The sequence below is a fragment of the Pan troglodytes genome, chromosome 18, assembly GCF_028858775.2.
Source record: "Pan troglodytes isolate AG18354 chromosome 18, NHGRI_mPanTro3-v2.0_pri, whole genome shotgun sequence".
NCBI classification, from domain to species: Eukaryota; Metazoa; Chordata; class Mammalia; order Primates; family Hominidae; genus Pan; species Pan troglodytes.
Window position 1 is genome coordinate 48,753,559 of NC_072416.2, and position 23,384 is coordinate 48,776,942.

A 23,384-nucleotide genomic window follows, 5' to 3' on the forward strand; every position below is an offset into this window, starting at 1 on the left:
ATACATATTGTAATAGTTTAAACGAATTCTTTTCATTTACTTTTTTTAAAAAAATCTTTTCAGCATTTGGAGGCTACTTAAGTGAAGTAGTAGAAGAAAATACTCCACCAAAAATGGAAAAAGAAGGCTTGGAGATAATGATTGGGAAGAAGAAAGGCATCCAGGGTCATTACAATTCTTGTTACTTAGACTCAACCTTATTCTGGTAAGTTTAAAAAGAATGCAATAGGTATAGATAGTGCCATGAGGCAGGGACACATACCGGTGTGTGTTTGCGTGTGCGTGTGAGTGTGTGTGAAAGAAACTGCCATCTGCCTCTGAGTAGAGAAACTGGATGACTGTGGGTCAGGATTGAAAGGGAGATTTGCTTTTTATGACATACTCCTTTTAAGCTTTTGAATGTTGTCTCATGTTTCTGTGTCCAGAAAGGTGAATGATATTGGTACAATGGAATAGATATACAGAGGGTATCTGGGAAATCTTTGTGCATGTATCAAACAACATAACTTGCAGTAAAGCCATTGGCTGTTATGTGCTGTATTTCTTTTAGTAGGTAAAGGCAGTCATAAAACTACTGTCTTTAAAAAAACGATTTTCAGTAGCAGCACTGCTGCCCTCATATATGCAATTTTTTCCAAAGTGGAACAACTTAACATTGCAAGATTTTTTTTTTTTTTTTTTTTTGAGACAGAGTCTCACTCTGTCCCCCAGGCTGGAATGCAGCGGCACAATCTGGGCTCATTGCAACCTCTGCCTCCCAGGTTCAAGCAATTCTCTTGACTCAGCCTCCTGAGTAGCTGGGATTACAGGTGTGAACCACCACTTCCGGCTAACTTTTTTTTTTGTATTTTCAGTAGAGGCGGGGGTTTCACCATGTTGGCCAGGCTGGTCTCGAACGTCTTACCTCAAATGATCTACCCGCCTTGGCCTCCCAAAGTGCTTGGGATTACGGGCATGAGCCACCACGCCCAGCCTTAACATTGCAAGGATCTTTAAGCTCTGGAAATTGAACCAAGAATCTTTAGGCTCTGAGGATTGTAGACTGGGCTAAATTGAGAGTAGCCTGCCAGTTCTGTAGCCATATGATAAGAATTAGGAAGTTAATATGGGATGTTAACATTTTTAAAGTAGGAAGAAGAATAAAGTGGCGGCCATTTTATTTGCAGAATACTTTGACAAAAACAAACCTTATAGCATTGATATAATATTCTTTAGATTTCCTGATAAAAATCTATATTAGCTAAATTTTCTTTTTCTTTGATAACAGCAAGTTACTGCTGTCACTCATTTATTTTTTTGAGAAGGAGTCTCGCTGTGTCGCCCAGGCTGGAATGCAGTGATGTGATGTCGGCTCACTGGAACCTCCACCTCCCGGGTTCAAGCGATTCTCCTATCTCAGCCTCCCAAGTAGCTGGGACTTCAGGTGCACTCCATCATGCCTGGCTAATTTTTGTATTTTTAGTAGAGACGGGGTTTCACCATATTGGTCAGGCTGGTCTCAAACTCCTGACCTCAGGTGATTCACCCGTCTCGGCCTCCCAAAGTGCTGGGATTGCAGGCATGAGCCACCGCACCTGGCCTGTTAGTCACTCATAAGTGATTTTAGCATTTAAAGAAATTTATTAATGTAATAGATCTTTGCAAAGGGGCATGGGGAGAGGGAAGTGGGGCACTGAGTAGTGCTTGCCTCGGGAAGTCGTTTCCAAATGCTGTCCTCTGTTGTCTGTTTGTAATTTGACTGATATTTGTAGTCTCTCTATCAACTTTTGCAAAGAAGTTTTCTTTCTTAATATTCTGTTGGCACGTTGTTATCCTTTAACACTGCCAATCTGCCGTTTGCTTTCTCAGTATTATTGGTGTTGTCCTTAACATGGAAGGATCTGCAGGTCCTGATGATTGAACCATGGGTATCTTCACAGAGGTCTTGGTACCTGTGTTAATGAAAAACACAAGTTGTTTTGTTATTTGTTCTCCAGACTTTACTTATTTTCCTCTTCTAATTCTTTTAAAAATCTATTTCTTGAAAAATATGTTTACAGCATGAAGAAAATTATCCTTTTTCTTTTGCAGCTTATTTGCTTTTAGTTCTGTTCTGGACACTGTGTTACTTAGACCCAAAGAAAAGAACGATGTAGAATATTATAGTGAAACCCAAGAGCTACTGAGGACAGAAATTGTTAATCCTCTGAGAATGTAAGTAGAAGACAAATTGCTATTTTGCCTTTATATGGTGTTCTATTTGCTGTTTTCTGGTATAGTAATTAATTTATACCTTGTCTTCATGTAATAAGAGATGGGTGAAAATTAGTTCTTATGGTAAAATATTACGTTTTTAAACCTTTGGTCCTTGTACTTTTTTGCTTATTTAATTTCTTAAATGTGGCCAAGGTGTAGAACATAGCATATTCCATGAAATGATTTAACCTATTTTGCTAGAGTAAACTATAATTTAGCAATTGCAGTACGTTTAGGAAAGCTAATACATAATACTTAGGATTCTTATCTTTTGAAATAGTTTATTCCAACACTTCTGCTACAAGTAATCATGCTTATTAGTTAAATTGGTGTAGTCTAGCTTCTTAAATCTGAAAGAAAAGGAGAAAGGGAAATTCTTTATAGAATAGCTAGTGTTTAATACTTTGGACTAAGCAACAGATGAGATGTATTTTAGTACCATATTTTTTGGTTAAAGGAATATATTTGGCCTCTTTCCACCTGCCTTAAAAAGGTGATTCTTTTTCCATTTCCTACTTTAGGAATTATAAATATGTCTTTTTATGGCCACAGGAAGCAATTTGTAATGGTACAAGCACAAGTGACAGGAGATATCTAGTAAAGACTTTGAATAAGTGGTAGTAGTGATATGTGATAATGTCACATTATAAAATTTAAACTATGAAGAATTAGGACCATAGATCATAAAACAAATTTGTTCATTCAGGAGTATAGAGAGAAAGTGATTTATTTAAAGTCCATATTAAGATAAATTTGAATCCTTTTATATACTGTTCTTATTTATCAATTAAAGTAAAAAATAGTTTGATATCAAATTTGAACCAAAAAAGCAGAATACTCAAATACAATGAGGATTCCAAATTATCCGCTATATCACATGACTAGGAAAGTAAATTATAAGAGAATAAATTTCCTCACTTATATCTTTTGCTTTCCTTAAATTCTGTAATGATTTCTCTAATGATCTTACTCTTTAAGATAATTGTGAATCTTGATTTTCACATCAACTATTTTGTCTTATGCAAATTTTTAAACATACGATTTTTTTCCCCCAAGTAATTGATACTGGAACAAGACAGGTCAAACCCGAAACTCTAAGGCATGTTAACACCTCCTTCCTAGAAGAGAGGAAGAATAAACATTCTTTGGATCCTGTTGTTCAAACAGTTAAGAATCATAGTTAATCACACTTTCTTACCCTCTCCACGGTAAGAAACTGGTCAGATGCCCTGTTGTGATCAGGATTCCCTGTGTCTGTAGCATTCATATCTGTATATAGCTGACTGGTTTTATTTGGTGCTGAAATCTCTGCTTTTCTTCAGAGACCCTGTCTTTTTAACCTTACGCATTTTGTATTCCCAGTGGCTGACAGGTTACATTACTATGTAAGTGGTAGATTCTCATTCTGTATTGGTTGCAGGAAACTAATGAGTGAATGAATAGTATAAAAAGTGGATATAAAATTAGCTAGTTCTGACTTGTCCAGTAAACTTATGGTAGCCGCAAAGTTCTCCTCTGAAGCCATTTTTAGAATTACAAATTTAAAGTGATATTAAACTGATTGAATGTGTCTTGCATTCAGACAAAGAAGAGAGAAAATGTCATCATTATGCCAATTGGTTTGATTGCAGATTTTAGATTTTCAGTTTCTTATAAATTCCCTTTCCCATTTCCCTTGGTGGCTGTTTCACACTTCAGTATTAAAAGGATATTCTCTCTCAAAATTGTATATTCTGCTTTATAAAGTAAATGCTTTAATTTCCCAAGCAAATATTATTTAAAAAATCAGTCACAGCAAACCTAAAAATTTTTTATCTTAGTGTATGACAGTTACTTGTAGAGGATATAATAGTGTCTTGGATAATTCTGGTTCTAGATCTTTAATTTTGCAAACTTCAAGAAGAAGCTTATAATTGTTTTCTTCAAAAATAATTGTCTAACCTATTGATTTATGACATACTGGAGTTGTATAAGAAATGTGTTGGCCAGGTGCGGTGGCACACACCTGTAATCCCAGCACTTTGGGAGGCCGAGGTGGGCGGATCACTTGAGGCCAGGAGTTCAAGAGCAGCCTGGCCAACATGGTGAAACCCTGTTTCTACTAAAAATACAAAAATTAGCTGGATGTGGTGGTGCACGCCTGTAATTCCAGCTACTTTGGTGGCTGAGGCATGAGAATCTCTTGAGCCTGGAAGGCGGAGGTTGCAGTGAGCCGAGATCGGGCCGCTGCACACTCCAGCCTGAGTGATAGAGTGAGACTCTATCTCAAAAAAAAAAAAAAGAAAAAGAAAAAAAGAAATGTGTGATTAAGATGTGTTATATAATTTAATACATGCCAATATCAATTAATAGTTTTTTACTAACTTAGATATGGATATGTGTGTGCCACAAAAATTATGAAACTGAGGAAAATACTTGAAAAGGTGGAGGCTGCATCAGGATTTACCTCTGAAGAAAAAGGTGACCATCTTAACTTATATGCGTTAAAAATAACTGAAGAGCATATTCACATGTCAAAGTATTAGCTGAAATGTGTGTCTGTGTAGTTGGGGGGTTTTCTTTTAAATTAGAAATTTCTTTTTATGTGATATATGGTTAGCTCCTCTTTTTGTAAATTCTTCCTCTCTTCTAAAAGTGATTGATGATGTGGAATAATGAACTCCTTTAAGAAGCTGGCTGGTTCTAGTATATTAAATGCTTAAATAAAAAGTCCTTTCCTTTCCACCCAGCAATGATATTCTCAGTTGTTTCTCTCTTGTGGTGCAGAGTTGCATTGGGTTTTCTACATTTTCCCACTGAGTTTTCCCTGTTGTAAAAGGGAGTTAGAAAGCTGCTGACTAGGATTAAGTTTATAGTCAGGGAACAGTGTTATAATCTCTTCCTAGCTAATGGGCTTACTCAAAGATTCACCACCTGACTTTGAATTTGTCAGCAGCATACTGTAAACAGCTGTAATGTTCAGAGGCTTGCAGGAAAAAACAGAGCATACTTCAGATTGTACTCCATTTACCTTAACCCCTCCAAAGGAAATAACAGCTATTTCATTATGTGTGATGTGTTACACCCTTTCAAATGTAATAAACTTAGAACAAAATTGAAACATAATACTTGATTATAACTTTTAAATGTCTTTTATGTTTTTCCTTTGTCAGGAAAACTTGAAAACTGTGCTTTTAATTGAAATAATATTGGATGAATGAAACTGAATTCAGTATTAAAATTTGACTGTTAGAAATAAAAAATAAAATGATTTAAAAATTTTGCCTGTGACTTATTTGATTTTTAAATTTTCTCCTAGATCCTGAGGAATTCTTGAATATTCTGTTTCATCATATTTTAAGGGTAGAACCTTTGCTAAAAATAAGGTAACCTTTAAATTGTTCTAGAAGCATTGGAAAAATAGACAATTCTCATTTCTACTGCCATTATTCAACAGACATGATTTCCAGAATGATTTCTTAATATTGTATTTGTTTAGGGCTCTTAATAGGCTAGGGGAATATCATGCAAGTTAATTTTATTTGTTGTCCTTGCCACAGTACCATAGTTTACTTGAAGATCAAATCCAATGTAAATTTATACTATAATTTTTAACCCTAGCGATAAGTATTATTGCAAATCATTTTCTTTTGAAACTGTATATATATTTTCATAATTTCAATTAATGAACCTTTTAAGAAAAAAAACTCATTCTAACTTAATCAGACACTTCAAGAAGACTGTTTTCTGTCTACTCATCACTCAAAAAATTTAGTCTTAAATTAGCTTTCCTGTTTTTAGTTGTATAACTTTGTCTCCCCTCCCCACCCACCATGTTGAATGAAAGCCTTGTTTAATGTAGTAAAGTTCTTAATGAAATGTTCTAAATGACTGAACGTTCCAGGTAGTTTGAATGTTCTCAGTCTAAACAGTGGACCTTTTTACATTTTAGCTTGGGTTTCTCTGTTGAGAATCTTAGTAATATCCTATGCACTTCCCTAAAAGCTAAGCATAGACGAGTACTCTTCCTCATCTCTGTGTCTTAAAGTGATATTGTTTGATGCCACTGTTGAACTGATGGGTGAGGAGAATAGAGGGAGGGTGGATGGTGCCATGGCTGTGGTTTGATATTGTTTGGGAAGTTCTTATGAATGAAATGAGACTGATACATAACCATCAAGAGTTCATATTATCTGTTCAAAGATGATAATAGCCATATGTACACCTAAAAATCCTAGAGAATGGCCTAAAAATTACTACAATTAGCAACATAATTCATAATTTGTCTATGTAAAATATCCATGGAAAAATCAATAGCATTTCTGTATACCTTCAAGCAAATATGAAAAAGTAATTTAATACTTCATGAAAGTATAAAATACCAAGAAATCAATTTTATTGAGATAGATTTTTTTTAAAAGACTTATACAGAGCTAAAAGGGTTTTGATTAATTAGTGAGAAAGATTACGTTCTGGGTGGGACAATTAAATAATTTAAAGACGATTACATAATAATTTGCACACAAGCAAGATCTTAACATACTTCAGGAAAGTGGATTTAGAGTTCTCTACAAAATGAAGTGGGCAAAAATCTTGAAGAATGCTTTTAAAATAGATTTCTATTATAAGCTACGAAGGCAAAGCAATAGACTTTAAAATAGTGTGTGATACTAGCATAAGATTAGAAATATGGATCAATGGGGCCAAATAGAAAGCTCAGAAATAGAATTAACTGTGTAGAATTTCAGTATCTTATAAGTCAACTTTCAAACAGAAATGGGAAAGGAAAGATATGTTTAATACATGATGTAGGAAACCTAGAAGGCACTTTGGGAGAAAAAAGTCAATTTGGTTTTTCATTTTAAAGAGATAAATTTCAGATGCTTAAAACAGTTGTTTTCATCGTTTTTACCCCTTTTCTAGCCTACACACTTATGGAATGTAATACACGCCCAGTAATAACATAGGTTGAATACTGAGTGATCCTCAGAGTGGGTAGGGAGGGATCAGGGCATCTCTGAATATATCTCAGAGTCTGAATGCCTTGTGGGACTTGAAAGGGCCCTGGGAAGTTCTTACACCCCCTGAAGGGTACACTGTCCCCTTCACCCCTGCAAACAACCTCTTCATATTGAGAATCACTTTTTAAAGATTATAAATATTCTAAGTTGGCTCTTTTTCAAGAGTAATTCTTCCCCTCCACTAGCATTTCATTTTGACAGACAGAGTCAGCAGATGCAACAAATAGGAGGATAAGTACCTTAAAAAAATCTAAAATAATTAAATAGTCTAAAAGAGACTATAAGATGTTCTTAAATGATTGAAGAGACAAAAGAACTAGATGACAATGAAAGGTAAAACAGATTTGATAAACAGAATCAAATAACCAAAGACAGAATCTCCAGAAATAGAAACCATATCATGATGTTACCTCATTGATGCAGTGTGCACAGCTGAAGAGAGAATTGCTCATTTGGAAGACAGAGCTGAGGAAAGTACCCAGAATATTGCACAAAGGGATAAAGAGTTAGAAAACAAGAAAGAGAGGATAATAGACATGGAATATGGATTCTAACTGGAGTTCCAGAAGGAGATACTAGAGAGAATAGGGAAAAGGCAATGTTTCAACAGATAATAGCTGAATAATTTTTAGAATTTTTGATAGACTGAAATTCTAAGAATAAAAATATTCAGAATTTCTGAGCAGGAAGAACCAGGACTAAATTACCATTCAGAGACTTACTATAGGATGTACTTCAGTAAAACAAAACTGAGTTTAGAATAAAGGAGTGGGATGCAAGAAACAAGGGAAAGTCAAGAAATTAGTAAATTGTCTTCTCCATCCTCATTTCTGCCTCCTTTCCCTCAGTGTTTGCAATGCAGTGGTCCTTTCAACCACCAGCCCTCCTCCCCTGCTGCCATTATTATGATTACAACTACTTACCTCTACTACTTCCTGGTTTCTTATTTTCCTCTCTCATTTTTTTTTTCCTGTGAACTGTTAATTTTCTATGCTTTTTGGCTTTCACAGAAAAATTCTGGTCTTTTGTCATAGTCATCAACAACTGATTAAAACATTGGTATATCATAGCCTTCAGGTTTTTTGATTATCATCTGTTTGTATTTGTTGTGGGTCTCCAGAATCTCCTGTTTTGTTATCAATTAAGTTTTGTTTATTTGGGGATATAAGTTGCTTTGGGAAGCTGAGAATTTTTGCAGGCTGATCTCTGAATAGCTGAGTTTTTTTTTTTAAGTGAAAACTATGTTAATATTTTCCCCTAAAAATCTTAAAATCTAGATATAAGTTTAGATGTAAATAGTCTAACTTTATATCCAGAAATTCTGCTGAAAAGGTAAATAGTAAACTTAAGGATTATTAGTCCTTCTGGTAGAGTTAAAGACTAATGGCATGCTATAGTAAAATATTTAGGAGGAAAGATGCTCAAAATATAAGAGTAACACTGTGATTGGCATATGGTAGGTGCTTACTTGGTATTTGTTGAATAAATAAGTGACTATCAGACAGCATGCTTTAGCAGAAAGAATGGTAAGCAGTGGTTAGGGCCCCTAGATTCTTTACCCAGCTCTGCTTTTGACTTGCTGAGAAGTCATTCTCCTTCCCTAGATCTCAGTGCCTTCATTTTAGAAATGAAAAGTTCGATCTAGAAGGTCTGCTAAGGGTCTGTCACATCCAGCATATAATAATTTATTTTCAGGCATTAAATACAGTTTGCTGCTTTCTAGATTTGGGCAGTGAAGTTGCACTAAGTGGTTTACCTTTTGGTTAGTTCTGTTCACACAGTGCTTCTTGATTGAGATTATTATTCCATTATTTTTTTCCTAATCACTAGGAGAACTTTCCAGTCTAAAAACTAAGCAAAATAAATCATTTATAAGGTCTTGTGCCTAAGCACATTTAATTATTTTATCCAAATCATTTATTTCTCTCTGTTGTTCTGACTATCCAAAGCTACACCATCAATTTTATGGTTTTTCTGTTCTCAAATACTGCTGGGACAACTTCACATTTTGATTTAAGCATTTGATAAATAGGTTGTATGTATTTTTTTCTCTGCGTGTTTTTAGATCAGCAGGTCAAAAGGTACAAGATTGTTACTTCTATCAAATTTTTATGGAAAAAAATGAGAAAGTTGGCGTTCCCACAATTCAGCAGTTGTTAGAATGGTCTTTTATCAACAGTAACCTGAAATTTGCAGAGGTTAGTGATACTCACCTGTGGTATTTTATATGAAAGTCTGTGGGAGTCTTAAGACTATTGGTAGTTTCAGTATCTATTGATTTTAACTAGCTGAGAACAGTTTGAAACACAAACTGTTAAGAAACACAAATTTTAAAAAGTATGCAGTGTTTCAACTTTGCCTTTACAGAAAATGTCTTAGAATTAAGATTGAATTTTTTGGATTTCTGCTGCCAAAGAAAACACCAAGCTAATTTGCGTAACTTGAAAACTTTTAGGTAGTTTAAAGCAAAAGGAGACTTACGTTTTTTAAAATGCCATTTTACCCAAGCATATTATCCAAATATATCAAAATATAATGTTTACTTCCCCCCTTCATTAAGAGACAAAATGTCAATAAATTCATTTATATTTGCTAATGAACCAGTGATAGAAATTATTTTTCTTTTATTGTCCAAGAATCTCAATAATTTTAATAGTATATGCTTGTGGTTTATTTTGATTGTATTCATTTCTGAAGTCATTTTTGGTAAAACCTTAACAGCCACAGTTATTTATTTGTTGAAATATAATGAGTAGTGTCCTTCTGTGGTGACATTTTCTGTATTATATTTGCAAAAACAATCTGTCCAAAACCTTTAATAAATATAAACCCAAATAAAATGCCATGATTTTATTTGAGACTCAAGATTATTGAACTCCGTGACCTCTAGGTGCTGGTGTGCCCCTGCGATCATGAGCCACTTGAAGACTTGTGGCTTGTTGGTGTCCTCTGTCCACAGCCCATGGTCACGTGTGGATCCTGTTTCATAGGACACCAATATTAAGGCAGAACTCACTGTTTTGTTTGACAGCCATGACTATTTTGGTTTCATAGGGAAAAGTTTTTTTTTTAACACTTTGATTCTAAAAATATCTGTCTTTTTTATAGGCACCATCATGTCTGATTATTCAGATGCCTCGATTTGGAAAAGACTTTAAACTATTTAAAAAAATTTTTCCTTCTCTGGAATTAAATATAACAGATTTACTTGAAGACAGTAAGTATGAGATTTTTTTTAGTTTGTTTTGTTGGTTTTGTGGAAATTGTCAGATAATTCTCATCAGTTGTGGGTTAGACTCTAACTGGACACAGTATTTCCCAAGGCAATTCAGTATCTGAAGAGCCTGGAAATATGAAACCAGTCATTTTATTTCCAGGAATTTATTCTGAGAAAACACAAATGAAAATAAATATTTGATATGCAAATATACTTATTATTATATGATTAAGAAATTAGAAACAACTTGAATGTTAACCAGAGGAGAATGGTTAAATGAGTGTGTATCTAACAATTAAACTACTGCCATTAAAATTCATGGTTTTGAAGACCAATGTGTATGAAATGGTCATGGTGTAATATTAAGTGGAAAGGTAAGTACGTTGATATATTCTACAAAAGGAGCCATATATATATATACACACACACACACATACATACATATATACCTATGTAAATATTCAGTATGAAATTATTAGAGAAAATTCATAATCATATTGACAGTGGTTATCTCCTGCCAACTAAAATTGTAGATGCTTTTAGTTTTCTCCATTATACTTCCTTGCCTCTTTGAATTTTCATCAATGGGTATTTTATAATGAAGGGAAAAATACTCTAGGAGACACTATTTAGAAAAACTATTTGGTCCAAAAAAATGTTTTTAAAGATATTTCAAATACTAACTGAGAGCTTAAGCAGATGGAAGAGAAAGAGACTTTTTTGAAGCCATGAACATTGTCCTTTTTAAAGCCTAACTTTTCTTTACATCTTCTTCATGAAAGAATGCATTTTTTAAAAAGTCCTCTTAACTTCCCTTCCCCTTCCCACATTTCAGCTCCCAGACAGTGCCGGATATGTGGAGGGCTTGCAATGTATGAGTGTAGAGAATGCTACGACGATCCGGACATCTCAGCTGGAAAAATCAAGCAGTTTTGTAAAACCTGCAACACTCAAGTGAGTTTCCCTTCACTTAATGGATGAACTTTTGTTGAACAGTAACTTATTTATAGTTGAAAACACAATGCTCGTTTTGGAAAGTTTTTTAAAATCATAATTAACGGTTAAAAATTCACAATAAAATGGTATTGCTTTTGCCTTTTCTGTTTACTTGAGAGCTGTTGGTGAAGTACTTGATTGCTATAAGGGATGTATTTAATAAGAGTAAGGAAGCCCATTCACTTGACACATTGAGTTTCTCTCATTAATGACTTTTTTTTTTTTTTTTTTTTTTTGAGACTGAGAGACTGAGAGAGACTAATGCCCAGGCTGGAGTGCAGTGGCACGATCTCGGCTCACTGCAACCTCTGCCTCCGGGATTTAAATGATTCTCCTGCCTCAGCCTCCCGAGTAGCTGGGACTGCAGGCGCCTGCCACCACACCCAGCTAATTTTTGTATTTTTAACAGAGACAGGGTTTCACCATCTTGGTCAGGCTGGTCTTGAACTCCTGACCTCATGATCCACCAGCCTCGGCCTAATGACATTCTTTTCATGGTCCATTTTAGGTCCACCTTCATCCGAAGAGGCTGAATCATAAATATAACCCAGTGTCACTTCCCAAAGACTTACCTGACTGGGACTGGAGACACGGCTGCATCCCTTGCCAGAATATGGAGTTATTTGCTGTTCTCTGCATAGAAACAAGCCACTATGTTGCTTTTGTGAAGTATGGGAAGGACGATTCCGCCTGGCTCTTCTTTGACAGCATGGCCGATCGGGATGGTACTGAAAACGCCTTTCTTCTGCATGTGGCACAGGGTTCTGATTTGTAGTGGGACAGTTCATAGTGGGATTGCCTGTTCTGAGTGATATTTTCCGAGAAAATCCTTTCAGGATTATTCTGGTGACAACAGTCTTATATCTTGGATTGCATTAACAACCTTGCTAGCTGAACTAAGGAATAATATGCCATGTTTTTTTTTTTTCCTTTTTTGAGATGGAGTCTCACTCTGTCACCCAGGCTGGAGTGCAGCGGCGTGATCTTGGCTCACTGCAACCTCCACCTCTCAGGTTCAAGCAATCCTCCCACATCAGCCTCCTGAGTAGCTGGGACTACATGCATATGCCACCATGCCTGGCTAATTTTTGTATTTTTAGTAGAGATGGGCTTCTGCCATGTGGCCCAAGCTGGTCTCAAATTCCTGGCCTCAAGTGATTCACCCTCCTTTTCCTCTCGATGTGCTGGGATTACAAGAGGAGCCAGTGCACCCAGCCTCATATTGTGATATTTTGACATGCATATGCTCTTTTTTAAAAAAAAAGAATCCTAAAATTCTTATTTCAGCCCTGAGGGATCTTATTTCCAGCTTCGTTGTCTTCTTTCAGGCCCCTCTCATTTTTGTGGGAGCCACGGTAGCTGTTTATTAAGTCATTAAGTCATTCTACCTAAATCCTGGCAAGATGGGGATTATTCCTGTTTTTCTGTTATTAAAGCTGAGGTTTAAGGGGCTTGAGGTATTGTAGTTTGTGTTTAACTCAGTCTTTCTGATCTCAGTGCATATGTTTTTTTGTACTAAACCATGTTATCTTCCAATTGCCAAAAGCTGAGAGCAGAAGTAAACATCCTTTTCAGAAAAGTAAAGCCTCTTCTGCATGTAGTATGTTTCTCCCTGAAGTGGGGAATAGGCTGCAGTTGCCAGGCCACTTTCTAGGATGCTTCATCATTATTTAACTAATGCTTAATGAATGCCAGGCAGGATAGTGGGTTTTAGGTAAGAAATGTTTGTTAAAGCAGCCCTGCCTCTACCTATAAGGAGTTTGCAGGTTAAGACCAGGCCTGGGCAAGGTTGTGAGGTGTGACTCTCATGTTCCTCCATTCTTATACCCTATTTTTCCTTTAGCTGCTCTCTCAGGTCCAGCCCCCACGGCCTTCTGGTGCGGCCCTCCAGTAGCCTAAGACATTCCCTGTGGCAGCCTCTTGAACAGAGGCCCAGGCCCTAGATCAAGAGTTCTCCACCTTTTCTCAGTTCTCTGATGCTTGAGGGATACATCCCAGCCCCATCTGTAGATGTGCCCCCAACCCAGTTAACATTTGCACTGAACAGCGTAACACAACAGCATAGGTTTGGAAAAGCCACTGAGGTAACCCAGAGGAGCCTTTCCTGGAATCTCTGAAATCACACCCCAGAGCACCTTCATCAGGGCCTGGTGATGTGTCAAACAAACTGTGTTAGAGTTGCGTAAGGATGTGTTTAAAGTGTAGGGAGCTATAATAGCGTTCATTTGACTAGATCTATTCCAAATTGGACAGTCTTATGGTGAAGTGTGCTGGGTGGCTTGTGTCTGGGAGGAAATGAAATGTGAGGAACAGAGTGTCGTCTACATATGTATTGATAATATGATTCAGAGAGAAGTCTGGAAAGTAGGTTAGGGGCTTACCTCAGAATTCGTGTCCTTTTACCAGGTTTATTCACTGTTGGCCCCAGAATCCTTTCAGAAACCAAGAAATCAGAATATGTCAAGGGTTAAAGGACGCTTTCACTTCCAGAAATCAGAAGTAAAATAAAGGCTTTTAGAGCCTGAAATTAGCTTTTTGGAAATTATAGGATTATAAAATCACTGGCAAAAGGGTTTAGAACTTGACTGCCCTATAAAGAGTTCTTCCTCTGTGCCATAGGTGGTCAGAACGGCTTCAACATTCCTCAAGTCACCCCATGCCCAGAAGTAGGAGAGTACTTGAAGATGTCTCTGGAAGACCTGCATTCCTTGGACTCCAGGAGAATCCAAGGCTGTGCACGAAGACTGCTTTGTGATGCATATATGTGCATGTACCAGAGTCCAACAATGAGTTTGTACAAATAACTGGGGTCATCGGGAAAGGCAAAGAAACTGAAGGCAGAGTCCTAACGTTGCATCTTATTCGAGCTGGCAGTTCTGTTCACGTCCATTGCCGGCAATGGATGTCTTTGTGGTGATGATCCTTCAGAAAAGGATGCCTCTGTTTAAAAACAAATTGCTTTTGTGTCCCTGAAGTATTTAATAAGAAGCATTTTGCACTCTAGAAAGTATGTTTGTGTTGGTTTTTTAAGAAGTCTAAATGAAGTTATTAATACCTGAAGCTTTAAGTTAAGTGCATTGATCATATGATATTTTTGGAAGCATACAATTTTAATTGTGGAAGTTTAAAGCCTCTTTTAGTCCATTGAGAATGTAAATAAATGTGTCTTCTTTATGGACCAAGGATATGAAATCATTTTTCTTTTGTAGCTAACGGTTGCCTTGAGGAAGAAATAATTTGGTTTTATTAAGAGTCTACTCTCAATCCAGTTATTAGAGATGTACTGAGTTTGATTTGTTAATCCTTTCTATATACTGCTGATCTTGCATGTCTACAATCTGCTCAGTTTTTCTGTGTTTCTGCAATAGTGGTCAGAAAAATACTTAAATTCCCTTAATGGTGTTGTTTTCTATTTGTTCTGGTTTTGAGATAAATGAGTGATTCTGTCCCCAAATGTCCATTTTTGAAGTGATTTTCCTGGAGGATTAGGGTATTTAGCAGTTGAAGCTCTTCATTCATAGTAGTTACTGTCAGCTAACAGGTTTTTTAAGGCTTTTAACTATTAATATTTTATGGAATGGGGCAAAGTAAATTGATGAAAGAATTGGAGTGATAATAGTCCTATACAAACATACAGTCCATAAGAAAATGAATTTGGCATATAGAATTATTACAATTTCCTGGGAGAGATGGATATTTAAACCTCTATTATTTTAGACAAGACTGTCTAGAACTTAAGTTTGATCTGTCAGCCAGTACTCCCATTAAATTCAGTGTAGTTTCACTTGATAGAATCAGATATGTCATCGAAATGTTAGCAGCAGCTTCATCCTCCTTCTGATGAAAGTAAGTAGAAATGGGATGTTTTGTTTAATAACAGCCATAGTGTGTGTTTAGACCACAGCGGATGTTGTAGACCAGGACCATAGATGATACATGTCAGTGCTGTGGAATGTGCATTCTCTGAGTGTTGTTTTGTGGTATCATTGTCTTTCCTGAATGACTTTCTAACTGTGCAGAAAGGCAGAAAAGTCATCATATGTATATGTCATATGACTTTATAAAATATTTAATGTGACAAAAAGTGGAAAGAATCTTTACAAACCCTGCAATTACTTTTTTAAAGGCACTTTTACTCTTTGGTTTTATCATTCCATTTTGCTAATATTTACTAGCTTTATAAATTACAGTAAGGTACAAAAACTCATCTTGTAATATTTTCATTTTTGAAGTGAAAAAGTACATATATTTTGCACAAGGTTTTATACTGCTAAGTGCTTGGTTGGGGTGGTGAGATGATGATTAGATCAGGGGTGAGGCTGAGAGACTCTGGGTTTAGGGCTAGCCCTGCCTCCATCTCCCTTGGGTAAAATGAAGGGTGTGGGGTAAAAGATGCATAAGGCCTTTTCTAGCTCTGACCACCTAGAAGTCCAATCACCCTGTAATTAATATGTGTTGAATGAAGAAATGGGTGAATGAGCTTGTCAATGTGATTTTAAAAAATTGACTACCTGGAGGAATGATTAGGAATCTAAATGGAGCCAGCCCTCGGTATCTGCAGGTTTCTCATCCATGGATTCAACCAACTGCAAATGGAAAATATGATTTTTTTTAAAAAAAGGATGGTTACATCTGTATTGAACATGTACAGACTTTTTTCTTGTCATTATTCTCTGAACAATACAAGAACTCTTTATGTAGCATTTACATTTATTAGGTATTATAAGTAATCTAGAGATGATTTAATTAAAATATACAGGAGGATGTGTGTCAGTTATATGCAAATTCTGTACCATTTTGTATCAGGGAATTGAGCATCTTCAGATGTTGGTATCTGCAGGGATCCTGGAACCAAAACCCTGCAGATACTAAGGGCTGACAATCTAGGTAAGACTGGATTTAACAGTTGGAAAAAAAAAAAAAAAGGAGAGAGAAGACAGTTCCTTTCCTGTAGAAATTAAAACAAAATACAAATTGAGGAAGCTCTGCTACCCAGGCTGTCATGGTAGAGAACTTGAAGAAGACCTGTTTGGATGGACGCCTGGTTTCAAAAGTCAGGTGTGGAGACTGTGTTAAATGGGAGGGCCTCATCCATAAATGATTTCTGGCAACGTCTTCTTCAGGTGGAGCTTGACGTCTTTTTAATGTTACTTGGGGAGGGAGTGCTCATTAAGGGATGCCAGGGCCAGCTCTGGTGGTTCCTGGGGAGGCTGCGTCCTTCCCTGCTTCTGCATGTCATGAGGCAGCAGGAAGGTTTCCCCTGCACCTGTCTGTCCTGGCTCCCTCTGGGTAGCCCCCTACTGTTCTGTGCTTCAGCACAGCCTGGTTTGTCAAGAGGCACATAGTTGGGGCCGGGCTGCATGGCGCAGGGGCTGATGTGCCTGCTGGTTATTTAATTTTTAGCCTTAAGTTTTCTTTAATATTTTCCTGTTGGCTATTTAAAGGTTTTGGTTATCTTTTATTCCTTATCTACAATCAAGATGACAATGTAATTGAATTATCTCATTTATAACACGGTTCATGATTCATGATTCATGATTACAAGCAGAAAATATGTCATGTTCCTCACCTCCAAATAAATATGTGTGTGTCTGTGTGTGTGTATATATGTATGTGGCAGAGAGGGAGAGAGTGGGGAAGGAGAGCAGTGTTATCATACATAGAGAGGCTAAATGTGTCCCATCCCTCACTGTCAGCTTTATAAAGGAGTTTGACTCCATCCACAGAAGAATGTTTTATAAGACTAGGAAAACACGTTGAAAACTAGGATAAACAGCAACAAAAATCAACTAAATATGTTGTTACTGTTGCTAAGGATTTTCTCCTTAGAATAATTTAGGATTTTTAAAAATTTCTGTTTGCCAAATGCTGTAGATAAATGGCCAGATTCTTCCTATCCCCAGGATTCCTTTATTATTTTTTTTCACAGATTTTGAGAACAAGGGGGAGACATAGTATGGAAGATTAAGATTCCATTAATCTTATAGAACTGTGTTGTCACCCAAATTCCTGCTTGTTTGAACATGGCATCTTCATAGATTCAGGATTCACTACCCTCTATAGCTGGATCTTGAAAATTATCTGGTCAGATAATTTTGCATCTGCTTGGATGATTGTAGACTAAGATGTAAGTGGAGGATAAAGTATTAGACCTTTGCTGAGTAACTGCCAACCAAGAAGTATTTATCGGACACTTACTAGGTGCCCAGGATTGTATCAGAGGGAATATGAGATGTGTCCCTGCCCTACTTAGTTTTAACGAGAGAATATCTATTAAAGGCTACTTAGCTAAAGGGTAAGGGTGACAGGTCTACGGGAAGCTTTGGGAGGTGGTGTGCTGTGACAGAAAAAGTGGCAGAGTAGGGACGAGAGACCTGCATTCTAGCCCTGTTTCTGTCACTTGCTCTGTACACTTAGACAACAGCTTGACCTCTTGAGCTTTAGTTTCCTCCTCTGCATAATGAGAGGGTTAGACTACTGAATTGTATGGGAAAAAAATACAAATTCCTGGGTCCTAGGCCATGCCTGCTGAATCCGACTGTTCAGGAAGAGGCCTAGGAAATCTGTGAGGGAATCCCCAGGGGAATCTCGTGACCAGCCAGGTGTGAAATCTGCTAACTGGAAGATCTCAAAGCTTCCTTCACTTTTTGTGATTTTGTGGTCATGTAACATTACTGTATTATTCTACGTAAATGTGGGTACTTGGATGTTTATCATACTGTTTCTCTGTGTTTACATACTAATTTGTGTAAGAAATGCATTTTAGTCTGTGTACCTCAACCTGCTGTTTGTTTCCTAGAGGTGTTAGTAGTCTTTAAATATAAGTAAGACTTAAGAGGATATTTGATGTTATTTACCTGGATATTTTCTTCCCCTTTTATTTATTTAGAGGAAATTGAGATTCTAGGAGCCAAAAAAATGAAAACAAAATTCTAAGGCAAAGTTAAGGAAAAAAATTACATTATTTCTTGCCATTTGCTACTTTATAATGAAAATTTAAAAATTATATGGGAAGATTTTTCTCTGGGATAACAAATCCTTGTCATAAAGTAAGAGGTCTTTTTAAAGTAGGTAGGCTATAAGGCCTGTAATTTAAAATAATACTCCTTTCTCTAGGGGTTCGTGCAATTCTCCATTAATGAAGATAACATTTGAATTCCCCAAAGCAGGTGAGGAGTCGGGGAGGAGAAAGCGATGTTAAAATGAAAACTCACTGCAAAAGAGGAGGCAGAGGAAGAAGGAATGTAAACCCCTTAAAGCAGATGTGTGTGGGGCCTTATGAAGACCAGGAGTCTGCGGGTGTCAGGGGATTGCCCCTCTTGACAGAGACTAGGGTTTTAGACTGAGGCTTCCTGCAGGGAGTTCGCATTGCCCTTCTCCGTTCCCCTTCAGACCTTTCTGGGGAGAAGAGGTGGGAGGAGGGGAGAAAGACTGTTCATCTTATTCTAAATCCTGGAGCAGCTGAAGGTTTTCTCTTGAGTCAGGATGCAGTGGTAACACATTAACCAGCAAGTGTGGCCAAGGATAATGAAAACGTGGGAAAGGAAGGTCTTCCTCCTCCCTGATTGTAGCATCCAGCAGTCTCTGTAGCCAGGTTACTCAAGAACCACATTTGATTTCCTGGCCCTTTGCCTTGGCAATGATGGCATTTTTATTTCACTGTGTTTTAAAGTCTTCATTTATTTTTATAACATGGGTTAGGGAGAAGGGCCACAAATGGAGGGATTGTCCTTTCAAGCACCACAGCTTCAGATAAAATTAGTACTTTCAAATATTGTCCACTTTAACTTAAAAAATTCTAGAGGGATTATATTGGAGACTCAACTGCCCTTGGTTTTAGTTTATAAAATGGCCTAGTACGGTGGAATTTTAATTTTAGAAAGTCTTAGCATCAGATCATAAACATTCATTAAAAGAACTCACATCCCATCTGAAACTTCCCAGGGGAGTTGGGATTCTTAGTAGATTGGTAGAAAGGGGCTCATTTTCTACTGCATTTCCCATTTTTGGTATCTTGTTCAGCATGTTTTATTTTTATTTCTTGTCTGCAGAACATCCTATATTTATGAGAACATTCTTTAAGAAGACCACCACATAGAATACCCCTTCCTATCAGCTCTCTCTGATTTAGCCTTAATTTTGTTAAATTTTTTAGAGATGAATGAAGTGCTGCTGTGGAAAGAAATGTACATAGACTATTTCTGTATCATTAAAATTACATTTTTATGGTTCCTTTTCCTGGATTTCTTTGAGGGAAGGGTTTTGGGTTATGAGAAGGCTGGAATTGGGTCTCTACAACACTTTAAGTTTTTGCTGTGGTAAGATTTCTTTGAGGAAATGCTATACCTGGGCACATCTCTGTGTCTTGATCAAGCCTCTACCACCATTACAATTGCTTTAGAAAACCTCACACACTTACCCTGTTCTGGGAGATGTGCCAGCGGCATTATGATGCCGTGCGGCTTCTTGATCTAGCCAAGTAATTCTGACCTCTGATGCTTGTTAAAGCTCAGCTGCTCCAGCCTCCAAGCCACTCCAGCCAGAAGTTGTCCCCCGCTGCTTCATTCCATCATCTATAAACATGAACCCAACACTGTTGCCTAAGGAGTAGTGTGTCCCATTCTTTTTTCTTTTTTTTTTTGAGATGGAGTCTCGCTCTGTCGCCCCAGTTGGAGTGCAGTGGTGTGATGTCGGCTCGCTGCAATCTCTGTCTTTCAGGTTCCAGCGATTCTCCTGCCTCAGCCTCCCAAGTAGCTGGAATTACAGGCGTGCATCACCATGCCTGGCTAATTTTTTTGTGTTTTTCGTAGAGACAGGGTTTCACCATGTTGACCAGGCTGGTCTCAAACTCCTGACCTCAAGTGATCTGCCTGCCTGGGCCTCCCAAAGTGCTGGGATTATAGGCGTGAGCCACCACGCCTGGCCAGTAGTGTGTCCCATTCTACCACAGCTTCCACAGAGGCAGTTAAATATTTTACTTTGTTGTGATAACCAGAGGAATGGTCGCATGATGTATTGTGTATTGAAATTCCTACTTTAGTCTTCTTTTAGGTAACAGATCAACCTTCCTTGGAAATTATTTGGAGTTTAAGTCACTTAATGTGCCATGATAGGAAAGCTAGAATGGTCTGAGTTGGTAATACTGGTATTGACAATACATTGAAGAACATTTCTGTTTCAGAACCCCATGGGTGGATATGCGTGCTGATATCCAAACAATGCTGTTCTGACATCACCGATCTTCCTTGTCAGATTCAAGGGTTGGCACACTTTTTCATAGTCCCCACTCCTTGTGACTCTGTTTGGGTCTGTTACTGTGACGGCGACAGTACATACCTTGTGCCCATCTGTGGATCTGGACAGTTAAGTGAAAACAAGTCCTTGTCAGAAGAAAGCTGGCCTGGCCGAAGGAGGAGCCACTGGCCCTCCCCTAAGCCCCTTTTTCTGACTTGCTGAGGCATGTTCTTCCTCATTATCACCTCATTATCAAACTTTGAGCAGCAGTTCTCCATTCAATCCTGGTTGCATGTTGAATTCACATAGGGAGATTTTAAAGACGCCAGTGCCTGTGCACACCCCAGACCTATTGGAATCTCTGAAGATGGGGCCAGGCAGTGGGTCCTTGTCAAAGCTCCTTGTGCATTTCTGTTTCAGAACCCCATGGGTGGATATGCGTGCTGATATCCAAACAATGCTGTTATGACATCACTGATCTTCCTTGTCAGATTCAAGGGTTGGCACAGTTTTTCATAGTCCCCACTCCTTGTGACTGTGCAACCAGGATTGGGAACCAGTTGTCAGGAGGAATGGAGTTTTCTGAGGGAGACAGAATCAACTTGGCATTCCCTGGTGGAACATTCTGCCCTGCAGAAAGAGAATGTGGACATGAACGAGCTCCTCAGGGAAAGTAGAAAATTTATTGTAAAGCTACCAGCCCAGTCCCTTGAGGAAGAACCCAGGGAATATATGGGGAATGTGTTCCAGAGGCAGGAAAGAGAATTTAGAAGTAGGATGAAAATTTCACTATTTGTGAAGAGGACTTAAAAGATGTCCTTAAATGGGCATGATGACGCTAATCTCTTTGTTTAGGAAATATTTCAGAGATAAGCCTCAAATGTAAAAAAAGAAAGGAGAGAGCTCACCAAGTTGATTCGGGAAGAAAGGCAGGAGAATTCTTGGGGAGGGACTGTTTTGGGGCAAGCTTTCAAGCCTGTCTTTGCACTGAACTGTGGGCAGTCAGGTCTCTGTGGGCTGCCAGCTTCAGTAGACTGCTTGGAGTGTGGATTTATTGGAGAGGAGGTAGATTCTGAGGTCTAATGAGAGTAATTAGGCGAGTGAAGACTGAAATGGATATTATAAGAATAGTGTAATTCTCCCAGCAGACTGACCCTTATTACAAAAGCGCGACTGAAATTTGCAAGTTGCGTCCACTCTTTTGACTGTACCACTTTACTAGGAGTTAATGAAAACCTTTAAATTCCGTGTATGAAATCACCTTACAACTAACACACAAATCTGTTTAAACACCTAATATGGCCTTTTCCAAACTAAGTAGTTTGAAGTTACACTGGGGTTTGAAGAGTTGGTGAGGAAGTTGACTGTACCACGGATGCCTTCCTGAGTCCCTCTCCTCCAGTCCTCCCCAACTTTAGCAGACTTAGGAAGCGACCCCTCAGGCCTTGCCTTGCAGGTTCTATTTGGTGGCAGGCAAGACTCAGCAGCCTGTAGTAAATGCAGTCAGGCCTCAGGCCATGATGAGTGGCTTCTTTGCTGTGCCTTCTTACTGGCTCCAGGGAGGCGAGGCTGCTCCTGGGTTAGTGCGTGGTGGGGTGATGACACTGGAATATACTGTGTTTTAAACAAATGTGCGTTTTGTTGGGTCTGGCCATCTCTGTAAACTTCAGACTGTTTTGTTCCAATGTATTTCTGAACTGTGCCCTGTAGGTCGCCCATTGGGGGTGGGATGGGCCTCTGCAGGTTGGAAGGACTAAGTGCAGTTTCAGGTTTCTGTTCAGAGGTCACCTCCCTGAAGAGGCCTTCACAGACCACATTAGCCAGGGGTGTGCTGGCAAATGTTTAACAACCAGCTCTTGGGGGCTGAGGGGCAACCCTGTTTGTAGCCTCTGCTGATTTGGTGGTATAAATACCCCCACCACGGCCAATTGCAAGCTACCAAAATGACACCTTTCAAGGAACTAGGGAAGACTTATATAGTAGGATTAACACAAGTACATAGCATTTCCGCCATACAGATACGATAGACATAAAACCACGGTGGCAAACAGCAGCCCGTGAACCAAACCAGCTCAGCACCTGATTTTGTGAATCACATTTGATTGGAACACAGTCATGACCATTTATCTAACTAAGCACAGGTTGAATATCCCTTATCTGAAATGTTTGAGACCAGAAGTGTTTCAGGTTTCAGATGTTTTTGGATTTGGGAATATTTGCAGTACCAGATGAGCAGCCCTAACCCAGAAATCCAAAATCCAAAATGCCCCAATGAGCATTTCCTTTGAGTGTCATGTTGGTGCTCAAGAAGTTTTGGATTTTGGAGCATTTCAGATATTTGGATTAGGGAGCATTTAAGATTTTCAGATTAGAGATGCTTAGTCTATATTATCAATGCTTTTGTGCTACAATGGCTGAGTCAAATAGTTTTGACTGAACCCTTATGGCTCACACAGTCATTAAATGGCCCTTCCCAGAAACAGTTTGCTTACCTTTGGCACAGAAAATGGTAAAATATAAAATAATTAGGAAGTAATGAGTTGCGAGTATTTGTTACCTTTACTTTAAGTATAATTTCATTTTAAGTTTATATAATTTGTAAGTTTATATACTTTGTTAGCTTAATAATTCAATAATAGATCCATCCAAGAACTGACTCGCAAAATTCCTGAAAATTTAATAAAGGGCTCTTGTGAGCCATG

The 23,384-nt window shown here is 37.9% G+C and overlaps 1 protein-coding gene and 2 long non-coding RNA genes across 14 annotated transcripts in view; 2 read left to right on the forward strand and 1 right to left on the reverse strand.

Moving 5' to 3' along the window:
• Positions 1 to 14,631, forward strand: part of CYLD (CYLD lysine 63 deubiquitinase) — a 55,198-nt gene extending 40,567 nt beyond the window's left edge. For 10 of the 12 annotated variants that reach the window (XM_016929820.4, XM_054668374.2, XM_054668380.2 and 7 more), the window contains exons 10-18: positions 64 to 205; positions 2,071 to 2,193; positions 4,604 to 4,695; positions 5,534 to 5,600; positions 9,301 to 9,433; positions 10,344 to 10,452; positions 11,288 to 11,406; positions 11,957 to 12,173; positions 14,068 to 14,631. In XM_016929820.4, the coding sequence (XP_016785309.1) occupies positions 64 to 205; positions 2,071 to 2,193; positions 4,604 to 4,695; positions 5,534 to 5,600; positions 9,301 to 9,433; positions 10,344 to 10,452; positions 11,288 to 11,406; positions 11,957 to 12,173; positions 14,068 to 14,252 (1,187 nt within the window). In that variant the 3' untranslated portion in view covers positions 14,253 to 14,631. The remainder of the gene's footprint in view (positions 1 to 63; positions 206 to 2,070; positions 2,194 to 4,603; positions 4,696 to 5,533; positions 5,601 to 9,300; positions 9,434 to 10,343; positions 10,453 to 11,287; positions 11,407 to 11,956; positions 12,174 to 14,067) is intronic. The other 2 variants (XM_054668381.2, XM_063797825.1) reach the window with 1 other exon arrangement.
• LOC104002605 (uncharacterized) lies at positions 1,601 to 21,095 on the reverse strand. The gene is made up of 3 exons (XR_010152614.1): positions 20,785 to 21,095; positions 19,868 to 20,021; positions 1,601 to 1,931 (listed from the first exon to the last, which is right to left on the reverse strand). It is a non-coding gene; the product is annotated as an uncharacterized LOC104002605 (long non-coding RNA).
• LOC134808813 (uncharacterized) lies at positions 15,044 to 19,680 on the forward strand. Its single transcript, XR_010152613.1, has 2 exons — positions 15,044 to 18,617; positions 19,500 to 19,680. It is a non-coding gene; the product is annotated as an uncharacterized LOC134808813 (long non-coding RNA).
• Positions 21,096 to 23,384: the final 2,289 nt, after the last annotated feature.